We start from the raw sequence: 21,138 nt of genomic DNA, 5'->3' as shown, positions 1-21,138 counted from the left end.
CATTTCAGAGAATTTAACACAGCAGCCAGTCTCAAATGAGGCTGTGAAATAAAGAGGGCTAATTTGGATCACAAGATAAAGCTGGAATTTACTGAGTTCTACACATAATTATGAAATCCACATTATGTGACCTGGAATAATTTGATATCCGTTATTATCTATCTCAGTTGACCATATTTCCTAACAGCTGTATTCTAAAAAGACTCAAAAATTTAGATCCAGTTATTTTAGAACTTATATTGGCATTCTAGGGCCAGAAAAAAGGACCCTAAAGGTGCTTGAACATTAGGAAAGAATAGAATGCACCTAATGAGGATACTAGCTATGAAATACCTGTTTAGGAATGTATATAAAAGTTTAAAAGGTTTATGTGAAAAGTTGGAAGAGAGAGAACCAAGAAAAGCTTTCACTTGGCAAGTATAGGAGCTCAAAGAAAGGAAATAGTAAATTTAATTTTTATAGTTTGAAAACTTTGATTATATTTCAATTTTCACATGAATACTGGAATACTAAGATTAAATACTCAGATTTTTCTTTCCCTCGGCTTCCTGGAGATGGCAGTAGACTACATATAGTCTACTACTGCTGCTAGTATAATTAAAACCAGATTCAGGACTTAGTTTTATTGATATGGCAGTATTATCAAGGAAAATCCTCCAAAATATTTTTTTCTCAGGAATAGCAATTTTTTTAATTTTAAAAAATTCTAGAATTAACTCTGTTATCTATTCATGATCCAAAAAGGGAATCTTCCTTGTGAATTGTTCTTTTCCCAACTCTACTGTAACTGGCTGTATGTCCTTGAGCAAATTTCTTAACACTTGAGGCCTTTATTTCCTTATCTCTAGTTTATATTTGCAATTGTAAATGCAGATTACCAGTTGCTAAAAAATTACTCTACAATAAAATGCTTTTAGTGATAACATTATCCTAATCATAATGTAGGGGTTTTTTTCATTGAGAAGAAATTATAGCTTACTATTCGAAGTTTGGTGCCTGGAACAACAGCTTATTAAAAATGTAAAACCTTAGTCTTAATCTTAGATTCAGTATTTTAACAAAATTACCAGGTTATTCATGTGCACATTGAAATTTAAGGAACACTGCTTTAGAGTTTTTCAACAACCAAAGGTAATCATATGAATCTAACTTTTTGTTAACAGAAGTTTTACTGGATTTGAATGTTCTTACCACCACCATGGTGCCAAGCCCACTAAATTTGTCACTTTGTAAAAACCAGGAATTCTGAAACATTAATGAAATATTTTCAAGTCTATAAATAGTGACAACAGTATAATTTCAAAAATACTAACTAGCCATATCACTTTAAGTTCCTTAAATAATGTGTTTCTCCTGCATCTGGGAATGAAGAGATGGCCATTAAAAGTAGAATTTTCTTTGACAGAAATGAAATAACATAAGCACAGTGAACATGACTAATACTATATTATTTTACAAGCATATATATAATTTCCTTCCATATCTTCCTTTAGACCAGTAATGGGTACAGTTTTTACCTAGTCTATTTAGTATCCTAACCAACAAATTCTAAATGGGTAATTTACCTGGTATTCAATGCCTAGAATAAAGTTTTTGCAGTAATGAAGATAACATTCACAGGTGTTAACATAGGTGTTAATGCTGGTACATTCATAGAATGAAAACAAGTTGCTCAGAGTGTTTCAGCCTGAGACAATGTGACTAATGATTTAATGGGGCAAAAAATTCATATCTTTTCTCTGCTTACTAGTATATATTCAGTCATTGCTTCCTGACACCTAGCTTTAAACTTTTTGGCAATTACATATCATAGGTTTTGTCCCAGAGATTCTACTGTGAGTCACATTCCCTGACCTAAAAAAAATGTTTGCTTATGTGGAGAGTTACACCGATGTGGGTGGGAAGGTAGTTGGTTGGGGATCTCTTACCATCCGTATCTTGCCCACATCTACCAAAGGTTCTAGCTATCCTCCTGAATCCTACCGTGTTTGAAAATATGAAATAGGATTTACCTGAAAGCATTTTGAAAGTGGCAAAGCTATATAGGCAAATGTATTTGCAACTAATAGTGAATTAATGGAGTTTGAAAAAGTATAACTTTGCATTGCAGCAATTTCCAGTTTATGTACTCCCAAAAGTGGAGTATCAAGCTTGTTACGGAGTTGAAGCTTTAACTGAAAGTGAACTTTGTCGCCTATGGACTGAAAGTTTATTGCATTCTAACTGCTCATTTTATGTTGGTAAGTTATGCAAGAGGCTTTATTCTCCTTTTTAATTCCCTTGTAAATACATACTTTTTTATTCAATTTTAAAAACTTCCATTCTGTATTTCTTGTTTTCAGTTTTCTGATGGTGTTTACATTCCTTTCTGTTAAAACACCATTCCTACTAGAGTTTAATGATAGGGTGGGGACTAGTGATATCAAATATTTTAATTTCTTATTTATCTTTTTAGTTGTATATGAATGTCAATATCATTTCATTTTAAAAATACATATTTAGCAGTGTAATTAACTAAAAATACAGATGTGTTTTTTATATTTGTTAATTTTCTTGAAATTTTAACATTGTTTTTAAAATCTCAGATATCTTGATGAAATGATTTTCTTACTTTGTTTTGTTGTTTTGAGGGAAGGGGAGTATAGTTAGGGATTTAATTTGTATTGGCTGGGTTCATGTAGAGTTAACATACTTCCCATGAAGGATTGGTTGTTAATCATTAGTAGTGTTCTTTCCCATTGGAATACCTAATCCCATACTTCTCACTTCTTGCCGTACATCACAATCCATCCCAAACATCTCAAGCTGCCCCTCCAAAAAACCATTTCCTTTCTTTGATCTCTCAGTGCAGTGTCTTTTTTTTATGCTCTTATGACTTGTTACTTTCCCACTAGTAATAAGTAGTTTAAGGTTAGAATCGTGATGAAATTTTGTATTCTCATAGTACTTAGCATAATTTCTGGTATGTAGTAATTGTTATGAGTATGTTTTTCTTAAAAGGATACTTAAATTTTTTTCCATATTTTGCTTAATATTTTGTCTTCATATCTTATGAATATTAATAAGATTTGCTTTCTGCTTAACCCAAAAAAGGAAGTAGCTAAATACACTACTTGGTGGTACCCTCTCCTTCCACTTCATACACACTACCAGAATTTTACTGTAGTTTTTGTCTGGTAACCACCATTTCAGTATTCCCCCACAAGACCCCTTGCTGTGAAACACACTAACAGCCTTCATATAAGCTGCTTGAAAGCGGTTGCCAGCCACATCCATTTTAGGAAAGGACCAAACAAAAACTTACCATTGAAATCCTTTTTAAAATACTGACAGAAAATAGAGACTCATGACTAAAACATTTAAGTTTTTTTTTTTTAATGTACAGTTTAACAGAAAACTGCCATCTGTGTAGCTTACTTCATCTAAGATATTCTCAAAAGTCCTAAGTAATCCATTGCCCTATGTGCTCCTTATCTTTAGTAAGTCCTGCTCACAAGCCATTCATTGTAATATAATGCGATCGTGTGTTTGGTTTATTTGACAATTGGCAAGAAATTTATGTTGTATCATATGGCATATGGTTGAGTTTGTTTGGATTTGGGGTGTGTGTGTGTGTGTGTGTGTGTGTATTGAAATGCTGTTTCTAAAGTATCTGATTTTTGAGGGTTTTTAAACATGTTACAGTACTCTTAAAAATGTTGCAACAGGAAGAGAATATAGGAGACGGGTCCTAAGTAAGTTTCTATTGCACTTATTTTTTGGAAGTAGGATAAAACAGCAACAGTCGGTTTGTCATTGTAGTATCTGGAATGAACGAATATAATTAAAAATGTTGTAAATCAGAAGTGACTATAAAGTTGATGTGTGACTCATTACTTGTCTCTTTATTTTGGGTTGTATTTATTATTTTTCTTTCACATCCAGATAAGAGGCTAACTGGAAATTGCTTTTACCTGTGTGATACTTTGCTAGATAGGAGTTACAGTATACACTTAAAGGCAGTAATGTGTTTCTTTTCAAATACTGTGTTCTTTGACCTTTCTGTAATACTTATGTCTTCCTCCCTATAGTAATCCTCTCCTCTCAGCAGCCCATCCTCAAAATTTCCCAACATTCAGCTCATAGGGTATTGTTTGGTATTTGGTGTTTTTTTTTTCTCCTTTTGGTACATTATGTACTTATCACTCACAAACTAAATTATATGACATACTTGAAGTGCTCCAGACTGACTCCTCCTTAGAAATTATTAAATGCCTATGTACATGTGTATGTATATGTGTATAAAACAATAGAGCAATATTTCTAACTCATTTATGAAGTACATACTGTGGATCAAAGACTATATCCATTATTGCTCATCCTCACTATTTTCTAAAATAGTTGATATTACCTTTTCTTTACAGAGAAGGAAACTGAGGCTTAGAGAATTTATTGCTCAAGATTATACAATTTGTGGAAAATTCAGAATTGTATCCATCTTTCCTGATTCCATAGCCTATTTTTCCACTGTGGTAGAATAGAGGCAATCATGCTGAATGTGGGAGTCAGAAGATATGTATATGAGTACATTATATTTTACAGTTTGCGGATAAAACCATTCAAACTCCCTAGACCTAAGCTTTTCACTTACATATAATGGATATAATAATAGTTTGTTCAGCCTACCTCAGGGACTATATTATTCACATCTTTGTTGTTATAATTATTACATAATATATTGCCCTAAAAGTAGACTTCTCCTTAATGAAAATAGATACCACAAGACAATAAAATACTTTGTATATTTTTATATTGAAAAAAAGCTATTAACCTAGAATGTATATGAAAGTATGAAAGATTATCTTTATGATACAAGAGTAACAAAGGATTTCTTAACCAAAAATTAAAAGCAGACTAAAACAGAAAGACTGATAACTTCTCTGTACTTACACATGATTTTTTAAAAATGTCAATGTAAGAACAAATCCAGTTAAAAAAAGGGCAGAAGGTCTGAATAGACATTTTCGAAAGAAGACGTACAGGTGGCAGACAGACACATGAGAAGATGCTCAACATGACTAATCATCGGGGAAATGCAAATCCAAACCATAATGAGCTCCAACCTCCCACCAGTCAGAGGCTAATAGCAAGATGAGAAAAAAGTTTTGGCAGGGATGTGGAGAAAAGAGAATCCCCATGCACTGTTGGTGGGATTGTAGCCACCAACAATTGGTGCAGCCACTATAGGAAGCAGTACAGGGGTTTCCCAAAAAACAAAGTTGAAAACCATATGATCCGGTGATTGCACCTCTGGGAATTTACCCGAAGAAAATAAAATCACTAATTGGAAAAGAGATATGCACTGCTGTTCATTGCAGCAGCATTTACAGTAGCCAAAATATGGATGGAAACAGCCTGAATGTCCATCGATAGATGAATGGATAAACTTGTGGTACAATGAAATAAACTAAATACAATGGAATGTTACTCAACCATAAAAAAGAATGAAATCCTGCCATTTGCCACAACATGGATTGACCTGGAGAGTACTATTCTAAGTGTAATAAGTCAGAGAGAGAAAGACAGATACCGTATGATTTCACTCATGTAGAATCTAAAATACAAAACAACCAAATAGAAGTAGATTCATAAACACAGAGGACAGGCTGATGGTTGCTATAGGGGAAGAGGGTAAGGAGGACAAGTTACATAGGTGAATAGGATAAAGAGACACAAACATCCAACTATAAAATAAATTAGTTTTGGGGATCAAAGTACAGCATAGGAAATATAGTCAATATTGTATTATCTTTGTATGTTGACAGCAACTACACTTTACTGTAGTGAGCATATATAACAAATTACTATGTTTTATGCCTGAAACCAATGTAACATTATAGATTGACTATATTTCAAATAAAAATGTCCTGCTTCAAAATAAAAATACAAATGTCAGCATAGTACTCCTTCTGTTCTAAGATACCCAAGTTGTGTTAAACTACACCATTGATTCAATGTTTCTTCCTCCATGTAAAACTTTTTAAGTATGAATCATATTCAGAACAGTGGTAAAAAGTATAAATGTACAGATCAGTGCAGTAAAACAGAGTCAGTACCTCTCTAACTAGTACGTAGATATAGTTGAAAACTAGCAGTGCCTCTGAAGGACCCTCTCCCCCAACACTGCAACACTTGCCAATCCTCTTCTCCAGCGGTAACCACTATCCTGGTTTCTAATGTAACCATTTTGTTTTGCCAACTCTATACAAATATAATCGAAAGCAGTATTCTTTGTTTATGCCTTCTTTCACTTAACATAATTTTTTAGATGTATCCATGTTGTGTGTAACAGTTTATTTTATTGTTTTGTGTATTCCTTTTTTAAGAGTATACCACAATTTATCAAAATTTATCAAAAACAATTTATTCTTTTAACTTTAGGAGCCTATTTGGGTTGTTTCCATTTTAATGCAACAACGAACATTCTTATAAAGGTCTATTAGTACAGTTTGCATATACTGATCTTGGGCTTATACCTAAGAGTGGAATTACTGGAATTCCAGAAAGCTTCCCAAAGTGGCTGTACCAGTTTACACTTATATTAACAGTTATGTGAAGCTTCCAGTTTTTCCACATCCTTACCCATATTTGGTTTTATTAGTTTACTTAATTTTAGCCATGCTGATCAGTAAGTATTAATATCTCATTGTTTTGATTTGCCTTTCCTTGGTTATTTATGAAGTTAGATACTCTTTATTTATCTTCATTTAGATGTTAATTTTTATGAACTGCCACTTGCTTATTTTCCTGTTAGATTTTAATTTTTTTGTTATTCTTTGTTGGTTTTAAATATTACAATTTTTTTTCTCCCGTTCTGTGACTTGCCTAGTCAATCTCAAAGTGATGTCATTTGAACTTAATATAGACCAATTTATTAGTCATTTCCTTTATCATTAGTGTTTTCTTTTCCCTATTTAAAAAAATCTTCTCTACAGCAACATCATGAATATATTCTGTTATCTTCTAGAATCCTTATATTTTTTACCTTTTATTTCTTAGCACAGTTGACTCTTTAGTATTATCCTTATTACAGATCTGCTAGAAAACAGAGCCCCCCAGTTTTTATTCATCTGAAAATATGTTTTCACCTTTATTTTTGAACGATAAGTATTTCATTTCATTGTTTTCTGGCTTCTTTTGTTTCTGTTGATAAGTCAGCTGTCCATCTTTGCCCCTTTGCAAGTAATATATCTCTTTCCTTGGGCAGACTATAAATTTTATTTTTCTCTTTGGTTTTCTACAATTTTCCCACAGTGTGTTTAGGTTAGGTTTTCGTTGTAAGTAATCCTTTTGGGGTTTATATTGCTCCTTGAATATATGATTTGATAATTTTAACAGTTTTGGAGGCATCTCAGTCCTTTTCTCACCAAACATCGCTTTCTTCTGAGATTTCTGTTGTATCATGTTACATCTTTCTGTATCCCTAATGTACCTTACATTGTCTTCTGTAGTTATTTTCTTTTAACTCCTCATGCATCATTCTTGATATTTCCTTCTAGTTTACTAATTTTCTTTTAAGCTGTCAGTAGTATACTGTTTAATCCATCACCTGAGTTCTTAATTTCAATTATTATATTTTTTAGTTTTCCATTTTCCTTTTTTTAATATAGATATTGGGTTTCTACAGAAACTCTCAATCATGTCTGGTCTTAAGGATATGAGGCAAAATTATTTCAAAGTCTCTGTCTAGTCTTCTGCTATCTAGATTCCTTGTGGATGTTTTCTGTTACTTTTGTGTATTTCCTATGGCTGCTGTAACAAAGTACCACAACCTGGGTGGCTTAAAAAAAAAAGAAATTTATTGTTTCATATTTCTGGAGGCTAGAAGTCCAAAATCAAGGTTTCATAGGGCATGCTCCCTCTGAAATCCGTAGGAGAGAATAGAAGAGAATTCTTCCTTGTCTCTTCAACCCTCTGGTATTTGCCAGCAGTCACTGGTGTCTGTGGCTTATAGGTTCATCATTCTCATCTCTCTCTGTAATCATGTGGCACCTTCTTCCTGTGTATCTCTCTCTTCTTATAAGAACACCAGTCATACTGGATTAAGGTCCCACCCTACACAAGTATGACCTTTTTTTAACTAATTACATCTGCAGTGATCTATTTCCAAGGAAGGTCACATTCTGAGGGTTAGTGCTATAACACATCTTTTTGAGGGGACACAGTTCATCCCATAACATGTTGTTTCTCCCTTTTTTTGAATTCCATGTTGTCTCATTGCATGCCAGGCTATTGTTTATCAAGGGCCAAATATTGTATATGAAAAATTCTGGGGGTAATATGAGAGCTAAAATGTTACCTTCCTCTAGGCAGAATTACTTTTGTTTGCATTTGACAGGTGGCCAGCCACACTAGTAGTGCTGATTCATCTTAATCTAAGTTACAGGGATTTAGATAATTTGAAGCTTGACTTTGGACCCTAGAAAGACCAGTCTGTTTTTATTGCTTATTGCTAGGATGTTGCCATTCAGGGTCTGTGCAAATAACAGTCAACATAGCTGACTGGAAAGACCTGCTTGCAAAGCTGGATCTTGGCTGATATCTGGGAACTTGGATGATAAACACTTCCCTACACTGTTGGAAGATTTTCTGTACCTAATAAGAATGGCTCAATGTGGCTAAACTCTTTGTACAATGTGGCTTATTCTGAACATATTTCCCTTTGAAAGTCTGAAATTATGGGATGTGCTAGGCAGAGGGCGCCCATGTGATGAGCCCCCAGTCAAAACCCTGAGTGCTAAGTCTCAAACTTCTGTGGTATACAAAAAAGTTGTTGCTGTAGGAATTAAGTGCATCCTGGTGACTCCAGTGGGAAACTTTTTTTTTCTAATTGTGGTAAAAGATACATGAATTTTACCATTTTAACCATTTTAATATAAATTCAGTATTCATTTTTTAGTGTATAATTCAGTGGTGTAAAGTATATTCGCAGTGTTGTGCAGCCATTATCACTGTCTATTTCCAGAACCTTTTTCATCGTACCGAACAGAAACTCAGGAGAGGATTCCTGAGGATTTCACCTGGTTTTCTGTGGCCTTCACTCCACACATCTTTTCTTTTCGCCAGCTTCCTTTTGCTTTGTATCCTTTTGCTGTAATAAACCTTATCCATGAGTACACTGTATGCTGAATCCTCTAAGTCCTTCCAGAGAATCCCCAAACCCAGGGAACCCCTGCCACAGGTCCCAACGCAGAGCTTATATGTGTTTATCTCGTTGCTAGACCTGAACTCCAGTTTTTGTTTCTCAAATCCTAAGAGACTGTTGAAAACTCTGGTCCGTTCCTTATATCTCAGTTGCTTTTCCAGGTTAACAGACACTCCTAAGAGAAAAGTAGCCCCAGGTGCCAGGCTCATGTCTCTGCAATTTCCTTCTTCCTCTGGTGGTGGCTCCATTACCCTTTAGCCACACAAACTTTCGCAACCTTTTCCAAGTTGCCACTGACAAATTATGTGATTTTAATTACTTATATTTATTGCCTGTCTTTGTGTGTTGTTCATTAATAGATCCCAAGTCCCTCAAACAGTATGTAGCACACAAGTACTAAGCATTCTTAGGATGAATGAAGTTGGCTTTGATAATTGGATAAAGGAACAGTAAAAGTCAAGAAGGGAAATCATGGAAAGCAAGCCATTGAATTTATGTATTTCATTTTTACTGCCCCATAGACCACTGAGTTGTAGAAAGAAGATATTACAACTCTTATTTTTTCCTCTTAAAAAATAAAAAAATTAAACATTGCTCCCATTAAGTATGTCGATTGACAAGTGATATTTTCTTCTGGATGTTGCCAAGGAGTCCTGTCACATACAATATGGAAAGTGTTCTCATCGCCTCCACATCACACACCTCCAGCGGGGCAGTGTGCTCAGTCCATTCTACGTGACTGGCCGTACCCAGAGTTGTGCCGTACAGCATCCTCGGGTATTTTAAGTTTGATTTTGTTGCTAAAAGTGATTAATGTCAAAAAAAAAAACAAAAAACAAAATTTGAACATCTGTATACTTGAAAGACTTGGAATAAGATTAGAAAAAAAAAACAAAAAATATCCCAGAGTCTCAAGCATAGGAGTATAGCCGCCATCTTAAGTTTGTAAGAAAAAGTGAGTTACATCAGAGAAAATGGACTTTCACCAGTAGTATTTCTGCAAAAACCTTTGTGTAATTGATTTGCGGTGTTAAAAACAATCCGTGTTACCTGTTGGTAAGCGCACTAGTGAGACCCTTGTTCCATTTAGATCTGTATCATTGTGGGTATCTTGTTTTAGCTATGGCAGCCATTAAAACCTGTATCAAAATGGAACTTTGAATCTATCTTTCAAATAGTTGTTTCACACAATATTAAACCAAAATTTTCAAAACAGCAAAGCAATGTTAGTCATACATATATTGTATATTACTTCATTCCTTCAAAATTTTTGGTCTATCTTCATTATTATTAATGAACAGTTTTCAATGTGTGTAACCACTGCTGTAAGCAAGGAGAAAAGCTCAGAATAAATAAGCAACTCACTCATAGATACAGATTTATCAGTGGCTGGACCAGAATTTAAACACAGTTTTAAAGTTTTAATCTAGCCATAAAAATAAGAAGGATTGAGGGAAAGATTGCAGGGGATGGGGATGGGTCAAAGCTAACAGAAGTCAAGTGTACTGTATGTGTGACACTGTTTATCAGTGTAACTCAAGACAAATCATTGTCTTAGAATCTGAAATCTTAACATCTTAACCAGAAGATTTGCAAGTGCTCATATTTTTCTTGCCATGCAGTCAAGCACTATAGTTCTTTCTCAGTTGTAGCCTGAGTTTCCCGCACTCAACCATTGCTAGCCACGCCTTTATTTAATGTACGAATTTCCTTGTCTTTTTTCTCTGCCTAGTCCTACAATCTCAAGATATCAAGGGAATTTAAGGTAGTTTCTCCTCGGAAATGAAAGTGAGGGACCAGTGCATCAGATCTTTTGGCGGTAACAGTAGGGGTAGAGTTTACCTGCATGATTGAGAGATTTAGGTAAAGCATATCTTACGAGACACAAGTGATACCAGATCCTAGATATTTTCCTTAACTGAAGAGCATATTGGTTTGTAGAACATGAGTTCAGTAATTCTCAGACTTGGTTGTGCATCAGAATCACTTGTAGGCTTGTTCGAGTGGAGATGGCTGGCCCTGACTCTGGGGTGCCTGGGTCAGTTCGTCTGGATTGGGACCTAAGACTTTGCATCTCTAAATGTTCTCAGGTGAAGCTGGTCCTGCTGTCCACACCTTCAGAACCACTTCTGAAGCTCATAGTCTCTTTTTCAGATGGAATAAATGTGTTTTTTTTGTTTATCCACTTTGCTTTACTATGAACATGTTCTCCTCCTCCCCTGTATTACAGTATTTTAACTACTTGCCCTATAAAAACTTTAAGGAGTACTCCTTAAAGAAAACTCCCAAAGTTGTCTCACAAATTCTGTATCTACCTTTTAATTGTCTGACATATATTAATTGTGTATAGTCAACATACAGGCAATCTGTGCTCTGCACAGTTCTGATGTACACAAATTTCAGTTACAAGAGTATATTAACTGCGGGTAATTGCATAAAGTACAAACTGCACTGCTGAATCTCCAGTCCACAGATCATTGTGTAAACAACAGAGGCACATCCTGACCAGTGACCAATCTTGTCACCTCTTTCAAAGTCTGTCAGTGATTGGTCACTGTGCCTGTAACTGAGTTCATGCACAGAAAGCAAAGTGTGGAGTTGTGTTCCTTCCTTGTCTCCCAGTGATAAATTCGTAACATTTTACAAAAGTGGATAATCAAAAGAGGGAATTTGCCAACAAAGATTAAAGCACAACAACTAAAAAGTGATATGGCTGGAAGTGGAGCTCAAATTGAACATAAAGGTAGTTACAGAAGAAACAGCTGACAGTGGAAATTTTGAGACTCCACATATGCCCCCAGAAGAACGTAGTGAAGGCAGACTTACTGACATAAATGAGGAAAATGGTTGAAGGGATGAAAAGTGACACCATAAGATTTTACATTAAAGGAATTATTGAGGGTATTTCATGACATTGAAGGCACAAAGAATACAATGTTGGAAGCTGATCCTAACTTAGCAAGGAGTAGGTCAGTTCAGCATAGCATCGAAAAGATGCTTGCTTCCTATCATAAGCTGTACAAAGGAGGTGACAAGCACTGTTCAAACTGTGCTTGGTAAGTTTTTTACAAAGAAAACACTTCAATTCTCAGTGGTTTAAATGTTTTAAATTACTGTGTACTAAGTAAATAGTTGTACTATTTTTTTCATTTCCCTATACATTTAAAATTGATGGAGAATTTTTAATGTTTAGACAAAAAAATTTTAAAGGCAGTGGAACAACCATAATTTTTCCCACTGATAACTAAAAATTGCTTACATGGTCCCAGCTTGTGTGATGATTTTTATCATCCCATGCTGAATACAAAGCAAGGACAGCCTGTGTCTGTGTATGTATGCATGCGGATACGTGGATCTATGTATGAATGAATGCATGTATATAAAGCCTTTATTTGGATTATATAAAGGAGTTATTTGTACCATACAAAGCAGTGTTTCCCAACCTTGACACACATAAAAAGTATTTGGATAGCATACTGTGATACACAAAAGAGATTGCTCATGGCTGAAGGGCAATGGCCAAGAAGCTCCTGCCATCCCAAACCTTGGCCTAGCTGCCCCAAGGGCTGAGGAGAAATATATCAAGCACACATACAGCTCATTTGAGGCCCACAGGTTAAAATGCTTCAATGTTGAGAAAGCTGTAAATTCTTTAAGGAGGTAGTCCCTTATAGCACTTGGTATGGTAGTCTCTTTATGGTTATGTTTGGCTGACTGTATTTGGCATGTACTGTAACACATTCAGTTGATGCTTGAACACCTCAGGGGCTAGGGAAGGCAGCCCCCTGTGCAGTCAATAATTTGCATATAATTTTTGACTCCCCAAAAACTAATAGCCTACTGTTGACTAGAAGCCTTACCCGTAATTTCTATTTAGTAAATTAACACATTTTGTATGCTATATGTATCACATACTGTATTCTTACAATAAAGTAAGCTAGAGAAAAGAAAGTGAATTTTCAAATTGTCACCAATCTCCAAAAACTTTCTAATAGAGTTTCTGAAAAAAATTCACATGTAAGTAGACCCACAGAATTCAAACCTGTGTTGTTGAAGGGTCAACTGTACTTTTCACTGAGTTTTCCTTAAGAAAGGTAAGACACTTAATATTCACTTCCTGCAGTTATTATATCATTAAAATGTCTTTGTTATTAGAAATGTGACTTATAACAAGCATTAGAAATACAGAGTTGAAACTAAAACTTAGCATAGGAAATAACAAGTAGGCATGAGAAAAAAGGACTTACTGTCTTAGAAGAAAGGCATCTGATAAAAATGTTCCTAATTCTTTTATGAGCACAAAGCAAATGAAAGGGGGCTAGGTATAAAAATGAAATATTAAATAATGTGCATTTTTTTGTCATCCAGTGATTAACATCAGCTTTCCAGGTAATGTGTTTTGATAAAATAAATAATGGCAGTTAAAAAAAGTAAAAACAGAATGGTATTTTCAGAGTTGGTGTTATACTGTTATGCTAATTGATGTTGTTAACTATCATACACTAACATAGTTTTTGTATTGACTTGATTGTTTAACATTTAACTCAGGGCTATCTGTTCTATCACTTTTCCTTGATACATTTCAAGACTTCAGTGTTGTGTTAACCTGTTTTGTTGTATAACATACACATTACTTTTTAAAAAGAAGTGTCACCTTGAGAATTTGCTATTTTGTTTTTTGGAACTCTAGAATTATGTCATGTTTATAAGTATGACTTTGAGCAGGCTGTTTTACTTTTACTTTTAACCATAAGAGATCTTAATAATGTGCTTTGATTAAAAATAAGCCAGAATTTTTTCAGCTTTATTGAGGTATAAATAAAGTTGTAAGGTATTTGAAGTCTACTTCGTGATGATTTGATGTACATATATATGTATATTGTGAAAGGATTCTTCCCATGTAGTTTAACATATCCATCACCTCACATATTTTTTTATGAGAACATTTAAGTTCTCTTACTAAATTTCAGTTATACAATCCAGTGTTACCAGCTTTAGTCACTGTTATACATTAGATACTCAGACCTTGTATTTGAAAGTTTGTGCTCTTTTACCAACTTCTCCATATCCCCCCAACCCCAGCCCCTGGGAACCAGTTTTCTACTGTTGTTTCTCTGAGTTCAACTTTTTTTTTTTAGATTCCACATAAAATGATTCCATAAAGTGCTTATCTTTCTTTGGCTTATTTCACTTAGCATAATGCCCTCAATGTCCATCTCTGTTGTTGTAAATAGCAGCATTTCCTTCTTTCTCATGGCTGAGTCCATTGTGTATATATATCATATCTCATTTATCCATTCATCCTTTGATGGATACTTAGATTGTTCCTATGTCTTAGCTATTGGGAATAGTTAAAATAGATTTTTATAATCTAATTTTTATCTTAGGATCCAAGTGTGTCTTAGAGATGTATAGAGCATGACCAAACTATAAATTTGGACTTTTCTCTGCTTGGTTAGATAATAGGTACATATTTCTCCAAAAATTTAATCTCCATAAAAATACAGCTTTAATAGAAATTAGAAACACCAATATTTTAACAGGTTTTATTTGTAAATTGTAGACTTAGAGGTGATTTTTTGGGGGTATGGATATGCATAAACATTTCTACATTCAGCAAATGTTTAAGAATTAATGTAGATTTCTTTTATAATCTAATTTTTTATGTCATTTTAAATACAGCTTTACTTAATAAAAAATAAAATGTCTATTTCTCCTCTTTTTAGAAGGTAAAGACCCTTTACAGCTAGTGGAATTTTGTAAACCATCTTTAAACAGACTGGATACTTGTTTGTTTAAGAACAGCAGTTATTCTTTTTTTTAAGTTTAATATTTTATCTTAGGACATATCGATGCATTTACTTCAAAGCTTTTCCTGCTAGAAGAAATTACCTCAGAAGAACTGAAAGAAAAGCTTTCAACACTCAAGTAAGAAAGTTTACTTTGTGGTGGTAATTTTAAAAACTTGTTAATGCAATCACTGCTTTTCCTTTATCTCTAAATATTGGTTTAGTTTTAATCATTTATTTTCAAGACTTTTAAACCTTTTGTACATTGAGGCTTCCCCTGCCTGACCCAATTTGTGATCAATCCACATTAATCATCTCCATCTGCAAATTAAATGTAGTGGCACCAGTCTTTCTACTTCAGACAAAGAAGACTAGACCAAGAGAGTAAGCCTGCCATTTTGCAGGTGCATGGGGGCAAACATTTCACCTCTTTTCAGGGAAGGGAAAAGACAGGACAGTCATAGACTTTTAGCTCTCAGGACTGCATATACTCATTTAGATAATGTAACTTGTAAAAGTTTGCCCTTCTATGAAGCATTACTTGATATCAGATGGAAATGAATTTATTGTAATTAGAACTCCAAGTACCTAAATGAAAAGGAAAATACTTGTGAATACTGTCTAATTTGCATCTCACAACTTCCTGGGAAAACTGAGTAGTGGTATCTCCATATTATGTGTGACTTGCCCCAGAGCACACAGCTGAGTATGCAGCCTTGATAATTCATATGTTTGATTCACCACTTAGGATGAGAAATTGTCCTGACTTACACTATTTGCATAGTTGCAGCTTTGGGGCTTGACACAGTTTTTGAAGGACCACAGTTTCAAACTTGAGTTCTTTGCTTATATTTAAAAATATCTTTTTCGATTATAAGGATTGCCTCTTTGGAGGGGTAACTTTTTCTTTACATATGTGAACAGAAAAGCTTTTTTATACGTGATTCACTGTCTGCCACCCTCTCTCAGTGAAAACCATTTTTAACTAAGTAATAAAGGGAATGAGTTTAGGTCTAGAACAGATACTAAAGAAGTATCGTGTATTCCATTTTCCTTTAACTGTCCTGTCCCCAGTCAGTGGCTTCTCTGCCATCACACGTTTAAAGTATCTCTTAGTTTCTTTGGAAGCTAATTTACCACTCTCTAAAAGGCACAACTCTTGCAGATTAATTCATTTAAACACTTCTGAACATTTTTAAAGTTTATGACTTGAATATAAAATGATCTTTTTACAACTGCTCTGACTCACACAAGCCACGTATTTTATGATTTTGAAGAGAAATCAGGAAATGGCCAAAATTAAGTAGATACTATAACTCGAATTAGAAATAAAATTTGGTATCCTGGGTTTTACATTATCTCGTCTGTTGGTTTCTTTTGTTATTGAGGGCATTTCTCTTCCTGAGAAGCTATGATTTTAAGAGTAAAGTTTTTTGGCATTTTATTTTACATGAATTTCTTCCATCTAGGATTTCAAGTTTATTTAACATCCTCCAACACATTCTAAAGAAATTAAGCAGGTAAGTATTTTTTGGACATCTTACATCACTATGTCTGATTGTTATGAAATCATACCCTATCAGTCATTGCATTGCATATGAAAATTCATAGAAGTTTTGAATATATGCCATTAGGGATAGATAGAAAATAACCTGGAAATGCAAGATGTAGTCTATTTTGTCAAAATCAAAATTTTTAAAAAATATGTGAGAAGATAATATAATAGTATCTGGCTGTAATGCACCTGCAATTACATTTTCCTATAAGGTTATTGTGTTGGCTTCCTCTTGCCACTGTAACAAATTACTACAAACTTAGTGGTTCAAAAATGTATTCTCTTACAGTTGTAGACATCAGAAATCCAAAATCATTTTCACTGGGCATAACTGGTGTCAACAGGACTGGTGCCCTCTGGAGGGTCTGAGGAGACAGCCATTTGGCTGCCATGATTTTCAGCTTCTAGTGGCCGTCTGTGTTCCTTGATGTGTGGCGCATCCCTCCATCTTCACAGCGTATCACTTAAATCGCTGCTCCCACCGTCATATTATATTCTTAATCACATTTGCAAATGTGATTAAATGTAACATACATGAGTTTTGGAGATCAGGATGTACAGATACTGGGAGACCTATATTATTAAGCCTATAATAGCTCTATATTGTTTACCTTTTAAGGATAAGAAAGCAACATAGAACTAGTGATTGAAAGTTATTAAGTAGATGGCAAATCTTAGAGTATTGATTCTCTACCTGATCATTTATCAAACTGTTCTGTCATGTTAACTTTTGCATTCCTTCTATTATATATGCCCTCACCAAAAAATAAACTAAAAACTAATTAAAGAGTCTGAACTACAAGTAAAATATCTCAGTTCTAACTCCTATTTAACTTATTATGCAACTCGACACCAGTTTCCTTATTTATAAACAGATGTTGTTGAGTTCAATAATTCCCCAGGTACTTTTCAGTTCGGAGATCCTGTGATTCTGTGGCAGCAGTTTTATTTCATAAATTCTATTCTTCAAGTGAAACATAATGCTTGTACATGAAATTTGCCAAATGCTTTTTGATTTTTATTTCATTATCTTAGTTTATATGTTAGTTTTTCTACTATAGCCTTAACAAAGTACAACAAAATTGATGTTGTAAAACAGCACAAATTTACTGGCTTTAGTTCTGTTAGTTGGAAGTCTAACAGGGCTCTGTGGGCTAAAATCAAGGTCAGTTGCATTCTGTCGTGTAGGCTCTGGGTATGGTCTGTTTCCTTGACTTTTATATATTTTAGAGGCCACCTGCATTCCTTGGCTTGTTTTCCTCTGTTTTCTTCCTCCATTTTCAAAGTTTCAAAGGCAAGTTGAGTCTTCCTCACATCCCATCACTTCGCCTCTAACACAGTCACATCTTGCCCTCTGAGTCTCTCCTGCCTCCTTCTACATTTAAGGATACTTAAGATTATAGTAAGCCCACTAGGACAGGCGTCTTTGGGGGGCCATTATTCTGCCTACTGCCTACCATACTTTGTGTTTGTCCGTGTACACTGCACTTGTACAGTACTTTTAAGACATTCTTCCCTGGAGTGCCTCGTTCTCCATGAGTTTTCTCTGTACACCAAAGCGTTCTTCATTTTTAATAAAGATGGTTAACATATATGATTTTCATTGATAAAAGCTCAGTCTTTGAAATATTAGTATTCCTGCGATCAAATCAATTATTAATGCCTTATGTGGAAATATGGAAAAGTGATTGTGAAAATAATTCTCTGGAGGGTAAGAAGAATTCTCTGAACCTTTTTTGTCAACACCTGTTACTTCTGCTTGAAAAGTAATGGAAATATAACTTATTTATAATCAGATTTCATGTAACTAAACCATGATTGAGTCTTACATTAAATGATACATTGTGGGAAAGAACTGATATTCCCCTTAACACCTTTGAGCTAGAAGAGTGTACAGTCCCAAGAAAGCACAGTAAATTAATCATATCCTTTTAGCTCTTTATGTTGATAGACTAAATTTCTTAAAGCTTTCTCAGGAGAAAGGAAAAATGTCGGTTTGACAGAACTGATTTTTGTGACAGTAGAGGGTCATGATTAAAGTTATGGCCTGTGGAGTTCGACTGCCAGGGTTTATATTCTAGCCCTGTGCTCAGAACGTTGGGCATATTGCTTAGCATCTCTGATTTCTGTTTCTTTCTAATATGGGGTTAATAATTAATATTGTGCCTTGAAGTTGTGTTATGGAGAATTTAATTGAAAAATGGATATAAGCAGTACAGCAATTATCTCATGATGAGCATTCACACCTGTCAGCTGCTATTGTTACTGTTATTCTCATGACACCTCATACTGTATTGTGATTGTTCAATTGACTGTTTCTGCCACTTCATTTTAAACTACTCACTTTTATATTCACTTTTGTATCTCTAATTCACCTATCTATTACTGGATTGAAAGTAGATGCAATGTTTGTTGAATGAATTAAAATGCTCTGTATAGGAATGCTATGTATGTACACTCATGAAATGCCTTTCAGTGTATTGTCCATGGATTAGAGAATTAGGAATGCTATTTTTTCCCATTAAATTACTGAAAGCTTATGAGTTGACTGATATAACAGGAAAAAGAAAATAATTATATATCCTGAACTTTGGAAGAAGAATTAAAATTAGTTATTTGAAAGGCATGAAAATAGTTAAGACTTCTTAAATCCTATTTGTTCATGTAACTATTTTTAGTTGCACACTCATAATTGTTTTGAGTTTTACTAATAGATCATGATAAAAAATGTTGAAATTGACGGAGTGAGCCTACAAGTTGAGTTTCATTGTGTGGATTTAGCTTGCAGGAGGGTTCCTACTTGTTGTCTCATGCAGCAGAAGATTCTTCACTCCGAATCTACAAGACCTCTGATGGAAAAGTTACTAGGACAGCATACAATTTGCATAAAACATATTGTGGCCCTCCTGGTGTACCTTCCAGTCTCTCAGTTCCCTGGGTCCCATTAGATCCCAGTCTCTTATTACCATATCATATCCGTCATGGAAGAATACCTTGTACTTTTCCACCTAAATCACTAGGTCCTACACCACAACAAAAGGTAAGATCTTTTTTGATGTTAAATATTCTATTAGGTTGTTTATTATTAATCTAGTTCACTGACTGTACAGTATTTCAAACTGATGTGGACATTACATTAATCATACCACCATTTTAAAAACTATATCCCTAGGAAGGATAGATAAAGTTATATACTCTACTGAGTCCAGTCATTATGTCATTGGAAATTTTTCTTTTTGTAAGGTTTATAAGTCCAGGAAAGAAAATTCTATTAGTTTGTCCAGTGGGGGCATGAGTAAGGCATTCACACAGATAAATCCTTATATTCCTATGAAAAGCAAAAAGTTTTAAAATAATTTTTATTTATATATACTGTTCTCTTTAAATATTTAAATTTAAATTTTTTAAAAATATTTTAAAAATTTTAAATATTTATTTCTTTAAATACTAAATATTTGAGGCAATTTGCAGACTATATACAATAAATTTATAATGACAACTTAAAATTGATAAGTAGAATATAGAAAAATATAAAACCAAGTGTTAGTAAGTGAATACAGTGCCTTATTAAAAGTACAATAAAATGTTAAGGACTGAACTGTGTTTTGCTAATTGTAACTCAGTACTGATTGAGTTATCCTTAATGTTACTCTCTTTATAGATCCTTCCCAGAAATACCGTTTGAGTTCTTTTTCATCTGAAATGTTTGTAAAGCCATGGCTAGAAATAATCTTTACCATGTCATTCATTCTTTCTATCATGTAAGAAATTTCAGTTTGAGTTTAGTTTTATTTGGAAAGTTTTGTTCTGTACAAATGAATCTGAATGTTCAGGAAACAAAAACCCAGTGTATTTTCTTTCCCTGCTGCCAAAAATCTTTGAGTCAAAATTACTGAGTTCTATAATCCTCTCAATATGTGTGCCACAGAACATCTGTCAGTTTTTGTATCCTATGGATATGTTCTGTTCTTTTTCCATTTGATGTTATATGTAATTAATCTTTGAATGTCAAGTCCTTTGACAAATAGCTGGAATACAAATACTGAGGATTTTTAAAAATAATTTACAGTGAATGGAGTTATTTATGTGTTTTTTTTAATTCTCTACCCTAATGTTACCATTTGTGAGGATCTTTCTTAGAAATGAGAACTTCTTGCACATTCTTAGTTAACTTTGGCCAAGAAAATTATAAATGTGGTTAACTAGTTGCTACAAGAGAAAGAGTGGAGAATTAGTCGTTAGCATTTTAAACCATTTTTATCTACATTGCCATTTCCACTTTAAATTTAAGTAGTGATTTTTATCAACCTAAAGCAGATTTTCTTAACTAATTAAAAAATAATAATTGAAAGCTATTTTTGAAGGATTATGTTTTTTCTGGAATAATGATTTCCATTTTTTTTATTATACACATTTATTAACTCCTTTGTGAGGTTGAAATGTTATTTATTAAGTTTCTCACCATTCCTCAGCTTGCATTTTACTAGTGATGAAAAGCTATTCATAGTCCCCACATATATTTACTGTTATAAGTCTCTGAATTGTTTTAATTAAAGTATCATTGATATACAATCTTATTGGTTTCAGTTATATAACAGTGGTTCAACAGT

The 21,138-nt window shown here is 33.9% G+C and overlaps 1 protein-coding gene and 1 long non-coding RNA gene across 6 annotated transcripts in view; one reads left to right on the top strand and one right to left on the bottom strand.

Moving 5' to 3' along the window:
• Positions 1–21,138, bottom strand: part of LOC140843171 (uncharacterized) — an 82,959-nt gene that overhangs the window by 4,046 nt on the left and 57,775 nt on the right. The gene's annotated exons all lie outside the window — the stretch shown is intronic.
• ICE2 (interactor of little elongation complex ELL subunit 2) overlaps positions 1–21,138 on the top strand; it is a 53,463-nt gene that overhangs the window by 28,325 nt on the left and 4,000 nt on the right. For all 5 annotated transcript variants that reach the window (XM_073211933.1, XM_017659735.3, XM_017659734.3 and 2 more), the window contains 4 exons: positions 2,111–2,240; positions 15,028–15,112; positions 16,443–16,493; positions 19,310–19,568. In XM_073211933.1, the coding sequence (XP_073068034.1) occupies positions 2,111–2,240; positions 15,028–15,112; positions 16,443–16,493; positions 19,310–19,568 (525 nt within the window). The remainder of the gene's footprint in view (positions 1–2,110; positions 2,241–15,027; positions 15,113–16,442; positions 16,494–19,309; positions 19,569–21,138) is intronic.

The sequence above is a fragment of the Manis javanica genome, chromosome 8 (genome assembly GCF_040802235.1).
Source record: "Manis javanica isolate MJ-LG chromosome 8, MJ_LKY, whole genome shotgun sequence".
Taxonomy (NCBI): domain Eukaryota; kingdom Metazoa; phylum Chordata; class Mammalia; order Pholidota; family Manidae; genus Manis; species Manis javanica.
Note: the sequence above shows the minus strand (reverse complement) of the source record. Positions and strands in the feature narration are given on the sequence as shown.